Source organism: Periplaneta americana, chromosome 12 (genome assembly GCF_040183065.1).
Source record: "Periplaneta americana isolate PAMFEO1 chromosome 12, P.americana_PAMFEO1_priV1, whole genome shotgun sequence".
NCBI classification, from domain to species: domain Eukaryota; kingdom Metazoa; phylum Arthropoda; class Insecta; order Blattodea; family Blattidae; genus Periplaneta; species Periplaneta americana.
Window position 1 is genome coordinate 104,582,599 of NC_091128.1, and position 16,512 is coordinate 104,599,110.

The 16,512-nt window shown below is 34.7% G+C and overlaps 1 protein-coding gene across 1 annotated transcript in view; it reads right to left on the reverse strand.

Annotated features, from left to right (window-relative positions):
- The window catches only part of LOC138710744 (uncharacterized), a 112,938-nt gene extending 102,359 nt beyond the window's left edge, over nucleotides 1–10,579 (reverse strand). The window contains exon 1 of the mRNA XM_069841834.1: nucleotides 10,049–10,579. Within this exon, the coding sequence (XP_069697935.1) occupies nucleotides 10,049–10,256 (208 nt within the window). The 5' untranslated portion in view covers nucleotides 10,257–10,579. The remainder of the gene's footprint in view (nucleotides 1–10,048) is intronic.
- Between the last annotated feature and the right edge of the window lie 5,933 nt (nucleotides 10,580–16,512).

Consider the following 16,512-nt stretch of genomic DNA (forward strand, 5'->3'; position numbering starts at 1 on the left):
AATAGATACATAGTAGGTATTTAAGGAATAAAATATGTTCGGAACACTACAGAGCTAGAATCTTCACAGAGAGATTCTTTATCAGATCAAGCAATACGAAAGAGAAAGGTTGACCACCAATTAGATGCTGTGATAGTGTCGAAGATCTGAGCAAATAAAGTAAGCAAATGGATGGTTAGCTATGACATTGGATGGAATAAAATGGAGACGTAACATAACTGTTGTCAAACACTGAAAACAGTTGTTGAAAAACAGATACTGACTCACTTGACTAATAGAACCCAGAAAGATTTTTCTTCGTCTTATCAGGAGACACTGACAACCAACCAGGCAATAAATTTATTTCAGCTTTATTCCAAAACTTAATTTAACACTATTTCAAATTAAGCTCCACTCAAATGTTTTTGAAGACGAAGTCAATTTTATGAAATTAGATTGTTTCTCTTTAAAGTTGTAAACAAAAAAAAAAAAAGGTGTTCTTGAAGAAAAATTGATAAGATAATGAAAATGATTGTGATACCAGTACGTAAACATATTGTCACTGGAATTATCTTCGTTTTCTCATGTCTATTACGAAATAATAGCTTGTAAAAGATACATTAATATCTTTCATTTGAAAGAAAATTTAAGTGTCAGAATATTTTTAATGGGAAAAATAAATGGTAGATTCTCATGTAAAAAAATTTCTTTCATTTAAACTACTCCCATTGTTCAGAACGTGTGCCTGTAAAAGTAGTCTTCTGAAGGTCGAAAGTATCTTTATCATTAGTTGAGAAAGAGGGCATCTAATCACCGAATCCTTAAAAATGGCTAACCCAACTGATCATAGACAATGGTCTCAATAATTAGACTCTTTCATTCTTGGCTGGTGACGAAAATAGGTACAAAATTCAAAAACATATCTGCAAACCACACCACAAGAAAAGTACTTCAAATTAAATATCAGCCATTATTTTTGTATTTTATCTATGCCTTCCTTTGTATCCATTTTGAAAAACATGTTCTTGAAAAAATCAGTTGCTACAGAATGCCCGTCTTGGTATGTCACACAAATGTTACCAAAGTAACAATCTTTTACATTTATCATATCTTAAAGAAAATCATTCATTTAATAGCATATAATTATAAATAAATTTCGCTAAGTTAGTTTATAAAGATCATCAGAGTTATAAATGTGATCTTGAACAATGCGTAAGACTCGCCTTAATACATATTACAAAACATTACAAACATCACTACTGGTACTGATAGGCTATACGAAAAACAAGGGCTAGAAAATCAAGTATCTACAAAGATTGGAAATAGCTGAAATGAAATTTATGGGAAGAACAGTTAATGCAGGGACCTAGTGCATAAAGTAATCTCTCTTTACCAGTATCAGACCACTGTACAGAACTACGCATGCGCACATGCACACACAAGCCCAGTTATAATTCTAATGTTTCTAATTCAATTTCTCTCAATTCACTTTCAGTTCAAGTGGACTGTCACATACAAAGTACCTAATTACAGTCGAACCTCGATACAATAATTTCTTGGGGACTAGGAAAATTGTATCGCTATATCAGGGTTATTGTTGTATTGAGAGATTATGAAATGTTTACCCATCTTTTTGTTCTCAACGAGAATATAGTAATAAAAATAAGTACATATAAAACAACATTACATACGTACCGGTACTATGAAATAGCATTTACTCACTATTTGATTACCTTACTTATGGCTTTCAATGAACCCAGATGTTCACTGCTGCCCTCACATAAGCCCACCATCGGTCCCTATCCTGTGCAAGGTTAATCCAGTCTTTAACATCATATCCCTCCTCCCTCAAATCCATTTTAACATTATCCTCCCATTTACGTCTCGGCCTCCCCAAAGGTCTTGTTCCCTCTGGCCTCCCAATTAACTCTCTATATGCATTTCTGGATTCGTATTTGATTAACCTATTTTTATACAAATTTATTTAATATTCAGATATGTTTTTTTTAAATCAGTAATTGTACTTTAGTTCTGGTTTTAAGGCTTTCAGCAACTTAACGTGTTTCTTATTGCTTTGAGCACAATCAAATGGTCCAGTAGTATACTAGAGACATCAAACCACTTCAAGGTAGCAATGCCAATGTCGTCTGCTGTCGCAGTTTTTAAACACTTAAGTTCAGAATTAATTTTACCACTTGCAACACTGTCCTCTATTTCCATACAATTATTTATGAATGTTGCAAGTGTTGACTGCACAAACTCATACTTTTTTGCCACTTCAATCTACTTCAGTCCCTTATTTAGATAAACTAAATGCAGCTAATTTACTCTCCAAACTGATTTGTTTCTGTGCTACACCTGCCATTGTTAACAATTAACTCGATAGTAAAAGGCACCAGTGGCAGGAACCACAAAGGCAAATCCTGTTAAGGTTCAAGTGCCCTCGAAGCAGGTAGTTCTATTGCAGCACACTTCCTGTGCTTCACTATTTACATGTCCTATATCAATTGTACTTGATCTACAGGACGAAAATAAACAAACAAAAAAGAATGCCAAGATCTGTCAACAAAAGTGAAGGTAGACGAAATAACAGAAAACATTTTTTAGATGGCAATACCAAGTGAAAAGTGTAATAGTACTGAACATGAAAACCAAGTAAATTAGAAATATATATATTAATATTTTTATCATTTCATCAGCATTTCTCCAAAATTTTACAATCATAATGATGGATAAAACATACTGAAAATTTAGGAAATATCATTATATCAGCTTTCGTTGTATAATGAGCCTACCCGAAGGCGTCATTATGCTGGTTGGCAAGACAAGGCTATTATGAGTTCATGGAACTGAAGGAACCACAAAAAAGAAGTGTAGCGGCACATAACGATAAACAGACTTTACACTGTCTTCGCCCACTATAAATTCCACTCGGATCCAGAAGTATACGACAGCAAATGCACATTTGCTATTCATTCAACAAAGTGTGTCAGTTATAGGTCTGAAACTCTAGACCAGTGGTACTCATTACGCGGCCCGCAGGCAGCATGCAGCTCTCAAAAACATTTATTGTGGCTCTTGATCTAATATTACTATTACTATTAATTTTTTAGAATTATTTTTTAATATCTGTAATAATATACAACTGGATAACTTTGGTTACCCTGCATCATTACTGCCAGTGAAGGTTTTCAAAAACAATATGTATTAATTTTCTTAAAAAGAAAAGGTAGGACCATATCTTATGTGCTTATTATGTATTGATGTAATAATGGGTTATAATAGCGTGCATTAAAATTATGATAACGAGTATGCAAAACATTCTCAATCAAGGGTAGAAAAACTGAAAATGTTAAAAATGTCTGTAACATTTTAACAAAAAGCAATGTAATGTATTTCACTGTGCATAAAAACAAATTGACTATACACAAACATCATACACTTAAGTCATTTACAGAAGCAGAGATTTTTACGTAGAGACTTCTAGCTGTACGTGACACTTGATTTTCTAAATTTCCAAATTCAAAACAACAAATCAAACTGTCGTATTGATATGATTGATATGATTTTGCAGAGCCTGCCATTCAACTTGTAATACATAAGTGTTCGGTCTGTTTCTTTATATTGAAATAATAATAATAATAATAATAATAATAATAATAATAATAATAACAACAACAACAACAACAACAGGCCACATAATTTAATAATTAAAAATCCGCACATTTTGTTGAACTTCAGTACTATAACAGTATATTACAATACATGGTTGGAAAGTGCCTTTTACAAAATCGAGGAATAAGTTACTTTGAAAAACGAGCAGAGCGAGTTTTTCAGTTTCCGAGATTTTGTAACGCACTTCAAAAACGTGTACTGTACAACTTATTTTGCACAATATTATTTTTTAAATTGCAAATACAATATATTTTATTATTGTGATGTAGCGAAGTACATATGATATTTCCATGCAGGAATTCTGCATTATCATATCATGAAGAATGGGTGGAGCAGGGAAAAATTCTCTCCGGCACCAGAACTCGAACCCGGGTTTTCAGCTCTTGTGGGTCCCTATCACCACGGCATGGCGCGTCCTCAGGTTGCGGATATAGGAGACGGCCTCCAGATATGGAGGGTAGCTGCGAATATATTGAATAAGCAGTCGTGGACAGCCGATAAGGGGTGGTCCTCCAGCTTGGGGGTTGGGCGAAGGGCTAACAACCCATCACCGTAAAAAACAGCTTGTTACGTATCCCTATAATAAGCCTCGGAATAGGACTGATTCTCTGGCACGACCACAGCAAAGGAATAAGGATTTGAGATTTGGCACTTGGAACGTAACTAGTCTTTATAGAACAGGAGGGGTAACATTAGTAGCAAAAGAACTAGCTAGATATAGAATAGACTTCGTAGGAGTACAAGAGGTTAGGTTAGATGGGAATGGCATATCACAAATAGGAGATTACTTGTTGTATTATGGGGAAGGAAACAATAATCACCAATTAGGAACAGGATTCTTTGTTCATAAAAGAATAAAATCAGCAGTAAAAAAGGTCGAATTTATCAGTGACAGGTTATCATATTTAGTACTTAAGGGTAGATGGTGCGACATCATAGTTATAAATGCTCACGCCCCTACAGAAGAGAAAAACGACCATATAAAGAATAGCTTCTATGAGGAATTGGAACATACTTTTGATCAGTTCCCTAGATATCACATGAAAATTTTATTGGGGGATTTCAATGCTAAAGTAGGACAGGAGGATATTTTTAGACCAACTATTGGAAAAAAGAGCCTACACGCAATTAGTAGTGACAATGGAGTTAGATTAGTCAACTTTGCCACATCGAAAAATTTAATTGTCAAAAGTACAACATTCCCCCATAAGGATATACATAAATATACAGATGGATTGACACACAACCAAATAGATCATATCTTGATAGATAAACGGAGACATACTAGTATAGTAGATATTCGAACTTTCAGGGGTGCAGACTGTAATTCTGACCATTATTTGGTGATTGGAGAATTAAGAGAAAGATTATCAGTAGCCAAGCGAGTAGAGCAACAAGTTAATATTACTAAATTCAATATTTTGAAATTAAAGGACGAGGAAGCTAAGCAAAATTATCAGGTCGAAATTTCGAATAGGTTTGCCACTTTAGAAAGTTCCGACGAAGTTGAGAAAGAATTAGATGTTAATAGCGTGTGGGAAAATATCAGAGATAGTATCAAAATTGCAGCTGAGCAGAGCATAGGTTATTATGAAACTAAGAAAAAGAAACCGTGGTTTGATGAAGATTGTTGCATGGTAGTAGAAAGAAGGAAACAGGCAAAATTGAAATTCTTACAGGATCCAGTTGAGGAGAAGAGAGATAATTATTTCAATGAAAGACGGGAAGCAAGTCGTACACTTGGGAATAAAAAGAGAGGTTACTTGAAGGAAAAACTGAATGAGGTAGAAACAAATAGTAAGAATAAAAACATTCGAGATTTATATAAGGGTATAAAGGAATTTATGAACGGATATCAGCCAAGGGTAAACGTGATCAAGAATGAGAATGGTGACTTGCTTGCAGACTCTCCATCAATCCTAAACAGATGGAAAAACTATTTTGCGCAACTACTAAATGTACATAGGCCAAATAGAAATGATCGGGACGAAATTGAAATACAAACTGCTGAGCCATTTATACCCGAACCCACGCTTTCAGAAGTCGAAATTGCGATAGAAAATCTGAAAAAGTACAAGTCCCCAGGTATCGATCAAATTCCAGCAGAATTAATACAAGAGGGTGGGAGTGCATTATATAGCGAAATTTATAAACTTGTACTTGCTATTTGGGAAAAGAAAATTGTACCAGAACAATGGAAGGAGTCCATAATTGTACCTATTTTTAAAAGGGGGGACAAAACCAACTGTGGTAACTTTCGAGGAATATCACTTTTGTTGACATCGTACAAAATTTTGTCCAATATTCTTTTGAGAAGATTAACTCCGTACGTAGATGAAATTATTGGGGATCATCAGTGCGGTTTTCGGCGTAATAGATCGACTATTGATCAGATTTTTTGTATTCGACAGATAATGGAGAAAAAATGGGAGTATAAGGGTACAGTACATCAGTTATTCATAGATTTCAAAAAGGCTTATGACTCGGTTAAGAGGGAAGTATTATATGATATTCTTATTGAATTTGGTATTCCCAAGAAACTAGTTCGATTAATTAAAATGTGTCTCAGTGAAACATACAGCAGAGTCCGTATAGGTCAGTTTCTATCTGATGTTTTCCAATTCACTGCGGGCTAAAGCAGGGAGATGCACTATCACCTTTACTTTTTAACTTCGCTCTAGAATATGCCATTAGGAAAGTTCAGGATAACAGGCAGGGTTTGGAATTGAACGGGTTACATCAGCTTCTTGTCTATGCGGATGACGTGAATATGTTAGGAGAAAATACACAAACGATTAGGGAAAACACGGAAATTTTACTCGAAGCAAGTAGAGCGATCAGTTTGGAAGTAAATCCCGAAAAGACAAAGTATATGATTATGTCTCGTGACCAGAATATTGTACGAAATGGAAATATAAAAATTGGAGATTTATCCTTCGAAGAGGTGGAAAAATTCAAATATCTTGGAGCAACAGTAACAAATATAAATGACACTCGGGAGGAAATTAAACGCAGAATAAATATGGGAAATGTGTGTTATTATTCGGTTGAGAAGCTTTTATCATCCAGTCTGCTGTCCAAAAATCTGAAAGTTAGAATTTATAAAACAGTTATATTACCGGTTCTTCTGTATGGTTGTGAAACTTGGACTCTCACTCTGAGAGAGGAACATAGGTTCAGGGTGTTTGAGAATAAGGTGCTAAGGAAAATATTTGGGGCTAAGCGGGATGAAGTTACAAGAGAATGGAGAAAGTTACACAACACAGAACTGCACGCATTGTATTCTTCACCTGACATAATTAGGAACATTAAATCCAGACGTTTGAGATGGGCAGGGCATGTAGCACGTATGGGCGAATCCAGAAATGCATATAGAGTGTTAGTTGGGAGACCGGAGGGAAAAAGACCTTTAGGGAGGCCGAGACGTAGATGGGAGGATAATATTAAAATGGATTTGAGGGAGGTGGGGTATGATGATAGAGACTGGATTAATCTTGCACAGGATAGGGACCGCTGGCGGGCTTATGTCAGGGCGGCAATGAACCTTCGGGTTCCTTAAAAGCCATTTGTAAGTAAGTAAGTAAGTACGTGCTGAAGCTTTATCCACTAAACCACACAGGATTCCAGTTCCAATGTCTGATTGAATCCTCGCAGTTTAAGTTCCACCTCTTAGTTTCTCTTTAGTGGCCAACCCTCATGCACTGTGTCACAGATGTGTGACAGTGGCACAAAGTCCAACACATTATGTGCAGAGGTGCACTTATTACGAGTGACTAAGTGGCCGGGATCCGATGGAATGAGCACTGTCTTAAATCACTAAGTGATTATTTACGCATAAAGCATCAGCATGTAGAGCTGAAAACCCGGGTTCGAGTCCTAGTGCCAGAGAGAATTTTTCTCTACTCTACCCATCCTTCACCATATGATAATGCAGAATTCCTGCAAGGAAATATCATAATTATGTACTTCGGTGCATCACAATAATACGATATGCATAAATGATCATAAGTTAAGTTTGAAGTGCTCCATGTAGACTACTGTTGTAATGACTTATTCCTTACTTCAATGTACTTATCTATCTACACAATACTTACATACAGAAACGAAAATTTTGGGTGGCGACAAGAAGCAAATTTCGGGAAAAATTTCCTGAAAGACCTGTTCCAGCTGCCAGTACAATAAGAAGACTTTATAAGAAGTTAACGTTGACAGGTTCGGTAAACAATGAAAAACAGAAAAGAGAATGCCATAGTCTGCTACAAGAGAAATTAGACGAGATTGGTGAAAGATTGAAAAACACCCCTCAAAAATCCCTCAGACATTTCGTGCAGGAAACTGGAATAAGTAAAAGTTCTGCTCGTGTAGCGACAAAATTACTTAAATTAAGACCCTACAGAATGCAAGAAACCCACACTCCATAAACGAACTTAAACAGAATATGTATAAGAGATGCAATAAATTCTATCAGTGCTCAAGAACTTGCGAGAGTGACTGGAAATTTCATTAAAAAAAAAAAATGTAAAATGTGTGTTGCAGTGACTTAAATGGAAGACATTTTGAGCGGCGAATGTGAGCTTAGTAAGTACTGTAAATTTTAAGCATTGTAACAGTAGAATTGTAAGCCTAAAAGTGCCGGAAACGTGCATGTGTTCCTCACGGTAACCAACACACTGATACTCGGGCTGGCTCTAGACGAAAACCCGAGCGTCCCCCAGCTAAACTCACTGTATATGTCAAATATGAAGTAAGGTCACTAAGGGAAAGTACCAAAGGAGAAAGATTCAATACGGTACTGTGGATTGAGCTTCGGCGTAGCTCAGTGGTTACAGGACCCAGTGCGTAGAACTGGGGTTCTGGGTTCGATCCCCGGCACCAGAGCGAATTTTTCTCCATTAATAATTAGGCTATTTATCATAGACCTCAGGGTTATATGTCACTTGGCTAACCCCTCATTAAATCCTCCCTAAAATTGTCACAAATCTTAAGTATTATTATTAGGAATTAGGTAAAGTGATGCTTGCCCGTATTCAAGTTTGGCAGACTTATTTAGGATCTGAATTAATCTGAAATAAACATGCTGAGAATCTGTAACAGAACAATTATTTGCCAACGGCCCAAGTGACAGGAATTCTCGCACTTTTTTTAAGTAGGCCTAGGTATAACAGTTTAACTGACATTATGTACATATTGTTGCCAATTTACATAGGCTACTTATATGACTTACTGCTGATAAATTATTTACCTACCAATTTTCAACACAGCACAGAATGCTGTAGGCCTACTTATAGAAATTCGTAAAGTACAGTATTATTACCTACCACTAAAATCGTTATACTAGACCCATAACATAGGTGCCATACATAAATACCAAGAACACTTAACTTAATTCTGAAACAAATATTTTTCTAGTCTCATTTCCTCAGCATTCAGAGAACAGCTCTGTATTTTTTTTGTGTGGTCTACTCCTAAAATACTGGCACCAAATATAATTTAATTACCATAGATAGGTTCTGGACAGAATTTGTCATTATCATGAGCACTGTTAAGTTATTTGACCTTATAAAATGTTAAGTTTTTGCATGATCATTTCTACAGTACAGTAATGTGACTGCGTACACTATTGCGGAATTATAAAGATACATCAAAATGCTTTGAAAATTGTCCTAGTTCGGGGTTTTCACAAAGCAACAGTTAGGCAGGCACAGGTGGAACCGACAAACATTGCGTAAGAATGTCAGTTCAATACAAGTGAATTGAAAACACTGCACAAATAATAAAGAAGTTATGATTTAAACGCGTATCCTATGTTTTCACCCACTGGTATTCCATCACTATAGAGCAAGAAGGATCGTTCTTTTCTCCCTACCAGCTATCTATATTGTCACCGATTCTCTTACAGTTTTGTTCCTTGATCTTAGGACTTGATCTTAAATATGGCTAGCTGATAAGGTTCCATTCCTCAGACGCTGTCCAATATTTACAATATAAATTCTAGGCCTATAGGCTAAACCAATGCTCTTCTACGGACTTCTGCATAGCCTACCTAATGAAAATTTTGGCAAAGAGGAATCGTATTTTTATGATTTATACTTTAAGTGCCTTCACTACAAGGTATTTTGGTTCAGAACGTGTGTAAATATAGACATATCTGGACCTAATACGTGACTCAATTGCTAATTTGCACATGATGGTAGTCGTTTCGGCATAAAAAAACTCAATTTTTGCACATTTGCAGTAAACCCCAATAAAATTGCAAAAGAAATAACATACTGCTCAATATGTGTTGACACTTTCCCTATCAATCTATAAATGTTAGCCTAATGCCATATTATGAAATCTTGTTTGGTAACTTGTAACACAAATGCATAAACAATATAAGAAACAATATACTAACCTTCCGCTAACACATCTTCAACTGTAACAGTCATTCTTCCAACAACAAACACCTTCCCTACGTAACTATTGGGTTCTTTGGCTGTATTGTCAATTTTTGTTTCTATTTTAGAAAAAAGTTTCTTCATGTTTAAATATTTTAATGTTAAAAGAAAGCTGTCAAATACGGCAAGACTTCTGCAAGATGAGCTCGGTATCAAATATAACATATAATACTGTACGAAAAAAAAATACTTCTACCAACTATAATGTAATGAGGTTTTCAATGAACTACAGTCAATATTTTCGTAATTCATGACGTTTAAATCTGTAGACATTTCAGCTGATACTCCGGAACATGGATGAATTCACTTTATGAAATTAATAACACCGTACTATTACTTTGTCTACACACCACTCAATTTTTTAAATCCAGTTTATTATGTTAAATACTAAAGTCTGATTACATGTCCTCCGTTTCTTCATTGTAATAAGTATACCAAACATCCACTGTAAATTGTACACCCAGTAGACCCTCTTAGCAAGATGGCCACTTCCTGGAACGTCATTAAGAACGGAACCGGAATTAATAACTAATCTAACATTATTCATTAATCTTCCCACAGAATTTATAAATATCAACTACGATTACTCTTGTTAAATATACATGTATTTCATAATATATTAATTATAAATATAATATCATAAACGTAATATTTCCGTGCAATAATTTACTTATCTGTTTTGTGTGGTTTATAGGCCTCTTTTGCTCACGACTTGAGCATTTTTCCCGCTTGTGCTCAAAACACTGAAACTTTCATCTTATATTGCAAAAATTGTATGCAGATCAAAATCTCCGTTCCACGCTTACTTAGCTTAAGCTGAAGTAGTTGCATAGAATGCTCGAGAGAAATAACATCTTGAGAAAATTGTTTCTGTAATTCTTTTATTTATTTTATTTTTACTATTTGACCTTCCAAGGCTTTCCTATAGACACAGAATATATATTATTTTTACTTGGTTATTTAACGACGCTGTATCAACTACGAGGTTATTTAGCGTCGATAAGATTGATGATAGCGAGATGAGGATTCGCCATAGATTACCTGACATTTGCCTTATGGTTGGGGAAAATCTCGGAAAAGACCCAACCAGGTAATCAGCTCAAGCGGCAATCGAACCCGTGCCCGAACACAACTCCGAATCGGCAGGCAAGCGCCTTAGCCGACTGAGCTACGCTGGTGGCTTATAGACATAGAATAATACACAATTTACAATAATGGTTGTACATGAATGAGCACATGAAAAAAATATATATAGATAAAAATTTAAGATAAAAATACAGATTTTCAATCACAAATATATAATTTTAACAATTATGTGGAGTATTTACCATATAGGTAATTTTTTAAGATGGCAACTGTGTAGCCTATTTAATTATGTTTTGGACAATTTCGTTCTAAATATCTTTGCCTAATTTACATTTCCCTTTCCACGTCACAAAAAATTTAGAGACTGTTCCTCGGGACCCCAATAGCAGACCTGTCACTGTGATACTCTGGACGTTGTATTTGTTACAGAAGTAGGGTATTGTTGACTGGTATATTTCTTTTTTGGTCTTTATCAACATCCTTAGGTTGTTTTTTGGACTGTTCAAAGCATATTGTAGGGTCGATGATCTCTGCTACAGATATCTTCCTATTGATGGCGATGATGTCAATCCTCTGTATGCTATCTCGATCAGGCAAACAATGAACTTCTTTGTAAACTTCCAAACCTTTGTTTTGGAGAGCAGCAAGAAGGGAACGAATGATGTTATATTGTTTTATTCTTACGATTTCTCCCTGAGAACATCTCCCAAGCACATGAGGTAGGGATTCAAACTCACTACAGTGTCTGCAGTGGGATGTGCCTGTGGAATGTCCTGAAAGAGTACTATGCTAATATATTAAAACTACTAGTGTTGCTATGAAAGTAACTCTCCTTATCAATTTAATATAATGATGGAAACATAAATGTTGTTTTGAATTCCTTATATAAAGCTACATTGCATGAAATAATAGGCTACTCTAAAATTCAAACGCATTCTCATATCAATCACGGTTGTGTCCAGTAAGGGGAGGAAGGTAAGGGAGAGAGCGTCTTCCCCATCATTTCTTCCAAGTGGACCTTCAAATATTCCGGGGCTGCCTATAACAACTTTTATTCAGTTCTTTCTATCCTTGTCAGATCATTTTTATCAGTAAAATCTCGGACTACTGTTTATTGTTTATTGTTCATACACAAATTTGTGCGTGGGTGTGTGTGTGCGTGTTAATGTGTGCATTTGTATGTGCGTGCACTTATGCATTTGTGCATGCGACAAATTTATGTCATGAAATAAAGACGAAAGTATATTTTCTTATCCTAGTTGTCAAGACAATCTAAGTATTTGAATTTATAATTTTATGAATAAAAATAATTTATATACATAAAAATAAAATAAGTAAATTTAACAATTCAAGAAATATTGACATGATATAGGTACTATAGACAAAATGTATTTGTACATTACAAGTTAATGAATTAAATTTATAAACAAAATTATCGTGCTTTTATGAACCTCAAACTAAATCTACAGAGTAAACACAGTTTTTTTTTTATGGAAAACACGTTACAGTTGTGACAGCTACAACATTTTTTTCTACTCTGGCTGAGGGGAGTCCTCCCCTTCCAAAAATTTAGGAGCCAGACATGCAGATGGATTCAATAAAATTTAAAACTGCAGTAGAATTCCAATTATCCTAACTCCAAATATCCGGATCGCCAATTATCCTGATCATGTTTCAGGACAGTTTGAAATTGTTTATTCAAAGAAATTTGCATATGTTAGGTTTTTTTTTATTTCGTGTACTGTACTATCATACATAAGTAAAGTTCTGTTCTGTATGGAATATGAAGAGTTCTTATAATTTTAATCCATTTAAAATATTATTTTGCTTGAATATGTGTAACTTTGTTCATTATAAACTGTAGGCCTATAGTCATTTTTCACTTTTAAACTACTGTTGTTTCTAGGCTCTTTTCATTTCCGATACAATTATATGGATTCCTGCATATCCGGATCATACTAATAATAATAATAATGATAATAATAATAATAATAATAATAATAATAATAATAATAATAATAATAATAATAATGTTTTATTTTCCCTGGCAGAGTTAAGGCCATCAGGCCTTCTCTCCCACTCAGCCAGGATCAAAGCATGTACCCGAAAATATATACCGGTATACAAGTATTAACTTAAAAAAAAAATAAAATAATAATAATAATAATAATAATAATAATAATAATAAAATAAAAAGATTGAATATAATGACAAACAGGAAAATAGATTCCGGTTCACAAGTATTGTCTTAAAAAAAAAAGAATTAATACATATGAATATAAGATGAAGGAAGCATTGAAGATATGAGACAAGATAGGGAGAATTATATCTAAAATCAAATTTAACATCAAAGTATTACTGCGATCTGTGCCTTGAGTTTTAGTTTTAGTCCTTTCTAGTGCTATTTTTACGTCTAGACCAGTGACATTAGTGAAATAAAATTTGTCGTGATCTGGGATAGGAGCAGTTGAAAGTTCATTGATGGCTTGTTGTTTCAGGTCAATATTGGGATGTGAGGTGGAAGTGAATGTAAAATGGTCATTAAGCACATCTAGAGGAATGTTGAGGGGATCCGTTGGCGACTTATTCTGTCCTATTCCCATTTGTAGTAAGTTATTCCATAGTTGACGTGTATTTGTGGAGAGCTCGATTAGGCTATGGGTGTGTCAGAGTTTGGAGTTACGTATCATTTGTGTGGTTTTATTTCTAAATTGTTTGTATATTTGCTAGTTTTCATTAGTTTTACTACCCTCTATTAGTTCGGATAATCGAAGTTCTACTGTATCTCTCTCTCACTAAAATCAAATAATATGAGAACAAATTTATATTAAAGATTTGGTAAATTTGTTATATAAACAAATTTCCTGTGTTAATTGAAATTATGATAGTAATTTATTTTAGTTAATGACTAGTTTCGGCTTGATTTCTGCCATCTTCAGATTTCTAGAAATCTAGTAATTAACTGCTAAGGTACTGATAATATCTTTGATTGAGTTTCTGGCTGATATGTACAACCATTATCAGACAGTACATCGTACTTGAGAAAGAACAATAATTGTTTGTATATATAAGTCTGATTAGTGAAATATGTTACTAGTCAGCGATGTATACAATGAAGGGGGAAAGAAACTGGCCACCCTATCCCATTATCTCCCGGCTTAGCACATCTGGCCATAAAATGAGTAGGCCCGGATTCAAATCCTGGTTGAGGTTTTTTCTGGGGTTTTCCCTCAACCAACTGAAGCAGAATTACTGAATAACTTTCGGCGGTGGCCCTTGGACTCATTTCGCCATCATTAATTCACAATATATCATCATCCATACAATAGCATAGGTTAAGTTCACGGTGCAGCATGCTGTACTTGTAGGCCTACTGTACAAGAGTGTATATGATTAGAATTTTATTGGGCTGGGATGGCTTAGATTTGGTTTCTTACTGTTTAGTTATTTATTATCAAAACGTTAAATCTTATAATGTGGGTATAATTACTGCGTTGTCTAACCGGATTGGGGATGTTTGTTTATTAATAGCTATTTCATGAATACTGAATTTTGGAAGATGGAATTATATCTATTATTTGGAATTATTAAGGGGTAGTTTTGAAATAGAAATTATTTCTTTTCTTGTAGTTATTGCCGTTTGGCTACCCAATCATTCACAGAATAGGAGCAGTAAGCATAAAAAGCCTCAGGCTGCAGTGCAAGCGTTTGGGTCCCTCCTCTGTACATGAGAGAAAAAAAGAAAATGTTCCAGGTTAGTTGTCTCTGAATGATACCTTATTGCGTCACTTATGAGGTTTCAATCTGTCTCCCGACAGTTGACTAAACAACTAACGTAAATTACTACCATAGGTCTATGTACCGGGTAACAAATTTATCAAATCTTTAATGATAAAATTGTTGAAATTGTGTAATCAAGATATATATTCAAGACGAGACAAATTTATATTATTAATACCGAACAACCACAGCGTAAAATTCTTTGACCAGTAATTTAAATAATGCTATGGAAATCATTGACAGTACTGTGTCACAAGTTGGTAAGATATCTGCTATTCCCAAGTCATATTCAATATGTATGTGTTAATTTATCCCAGGAATAGGCTACTCACATAAAATTTAATTATATTTCTCAAAATATGTTACAGGATATTTTTAAATTTAACAGTAAAACAGGGTACTACAGAGTAAAAATTCTATCTCATACAGGCACTTAGGGTGCTATTCATAGACATTTCGCAGCACGCGCTACGAGCTTACTAAGCTAGCCCCGGCTATCGACTGGTTACTTGTACAGAATTCAAATCATATCCTATCGCTAACACTGGTTTATGAATACGAAAAACGCTGATCATCCACCGGAAACCCACGCTAAAAATGTCTATGAATACGGCCCAATGTATTTTAGTGCAAGGTAGAAATGTGAAATCTACATTTATTATTATTATTATTATTATTATTATTATTATTATTATTATTATTATTATTATTATATTCTTTGATCAACACATTGAAATAAGTGTAAATACAATCTTAATGTAAGATACAATATTTTCTACAGAGTTTTAAATTCTTTTAATCGGTTGTTTAATGACTCTATATCAACTGCACACTGATCTATCGTCGGTGGAATTAATGATAACGAAATTATACTTGGTGAGATTAATCCGATGACTCAGCATGGCATTACCTGACATTCACCTTACAGTCAGGATAAACATCGGAAAACCCAATCAGGTGATCAGTCCAAGTGGGGATCAAACCCACACCTGAGTGTAACTTCAGAGCTCAAGTCCAGCTTGCTAACCCTAAGGTATGCTACTGACCCAGATATTTAAATTAAAGTTATTCAGAACGCAGTGTTCCTAATAATTTACTGCTGATTCAGAAAACAAAGTTCCTAATAATTTACTGTTGTTAATAGTTACGTTGTGCATTCTATTCTGACATGTTTACAGCCATTGAACTTTACGTGAACCCAGTTTCGTTTTGTTACAAGATTGAATATCTTTCAGCTTTATCTCTGAACACTGATATCGAAACACATAAGGTGTGGGTGTGGTTACTGTACTGATAAGAGAATACACTTGGATTGCAGACTGAATCATCCGACTTCTTGTTAGTTGCCAGAATAACGCTGTGTATAAAAGAAAGTACGGTAACTGAAAGGGAACAAATACGTGAAAGAGGTTGTATTGTATTACTCTTAAATACTGTAATTTGTGTTTTTCAGTTTAAATCTTAAGACTTCGATTATTCATGAGTTCAGATTATTTCCCCATTGTGAGGGGAGTAATGAAACAAGAGTGGGGACTGGGTAAAGTTAAAATGTCTT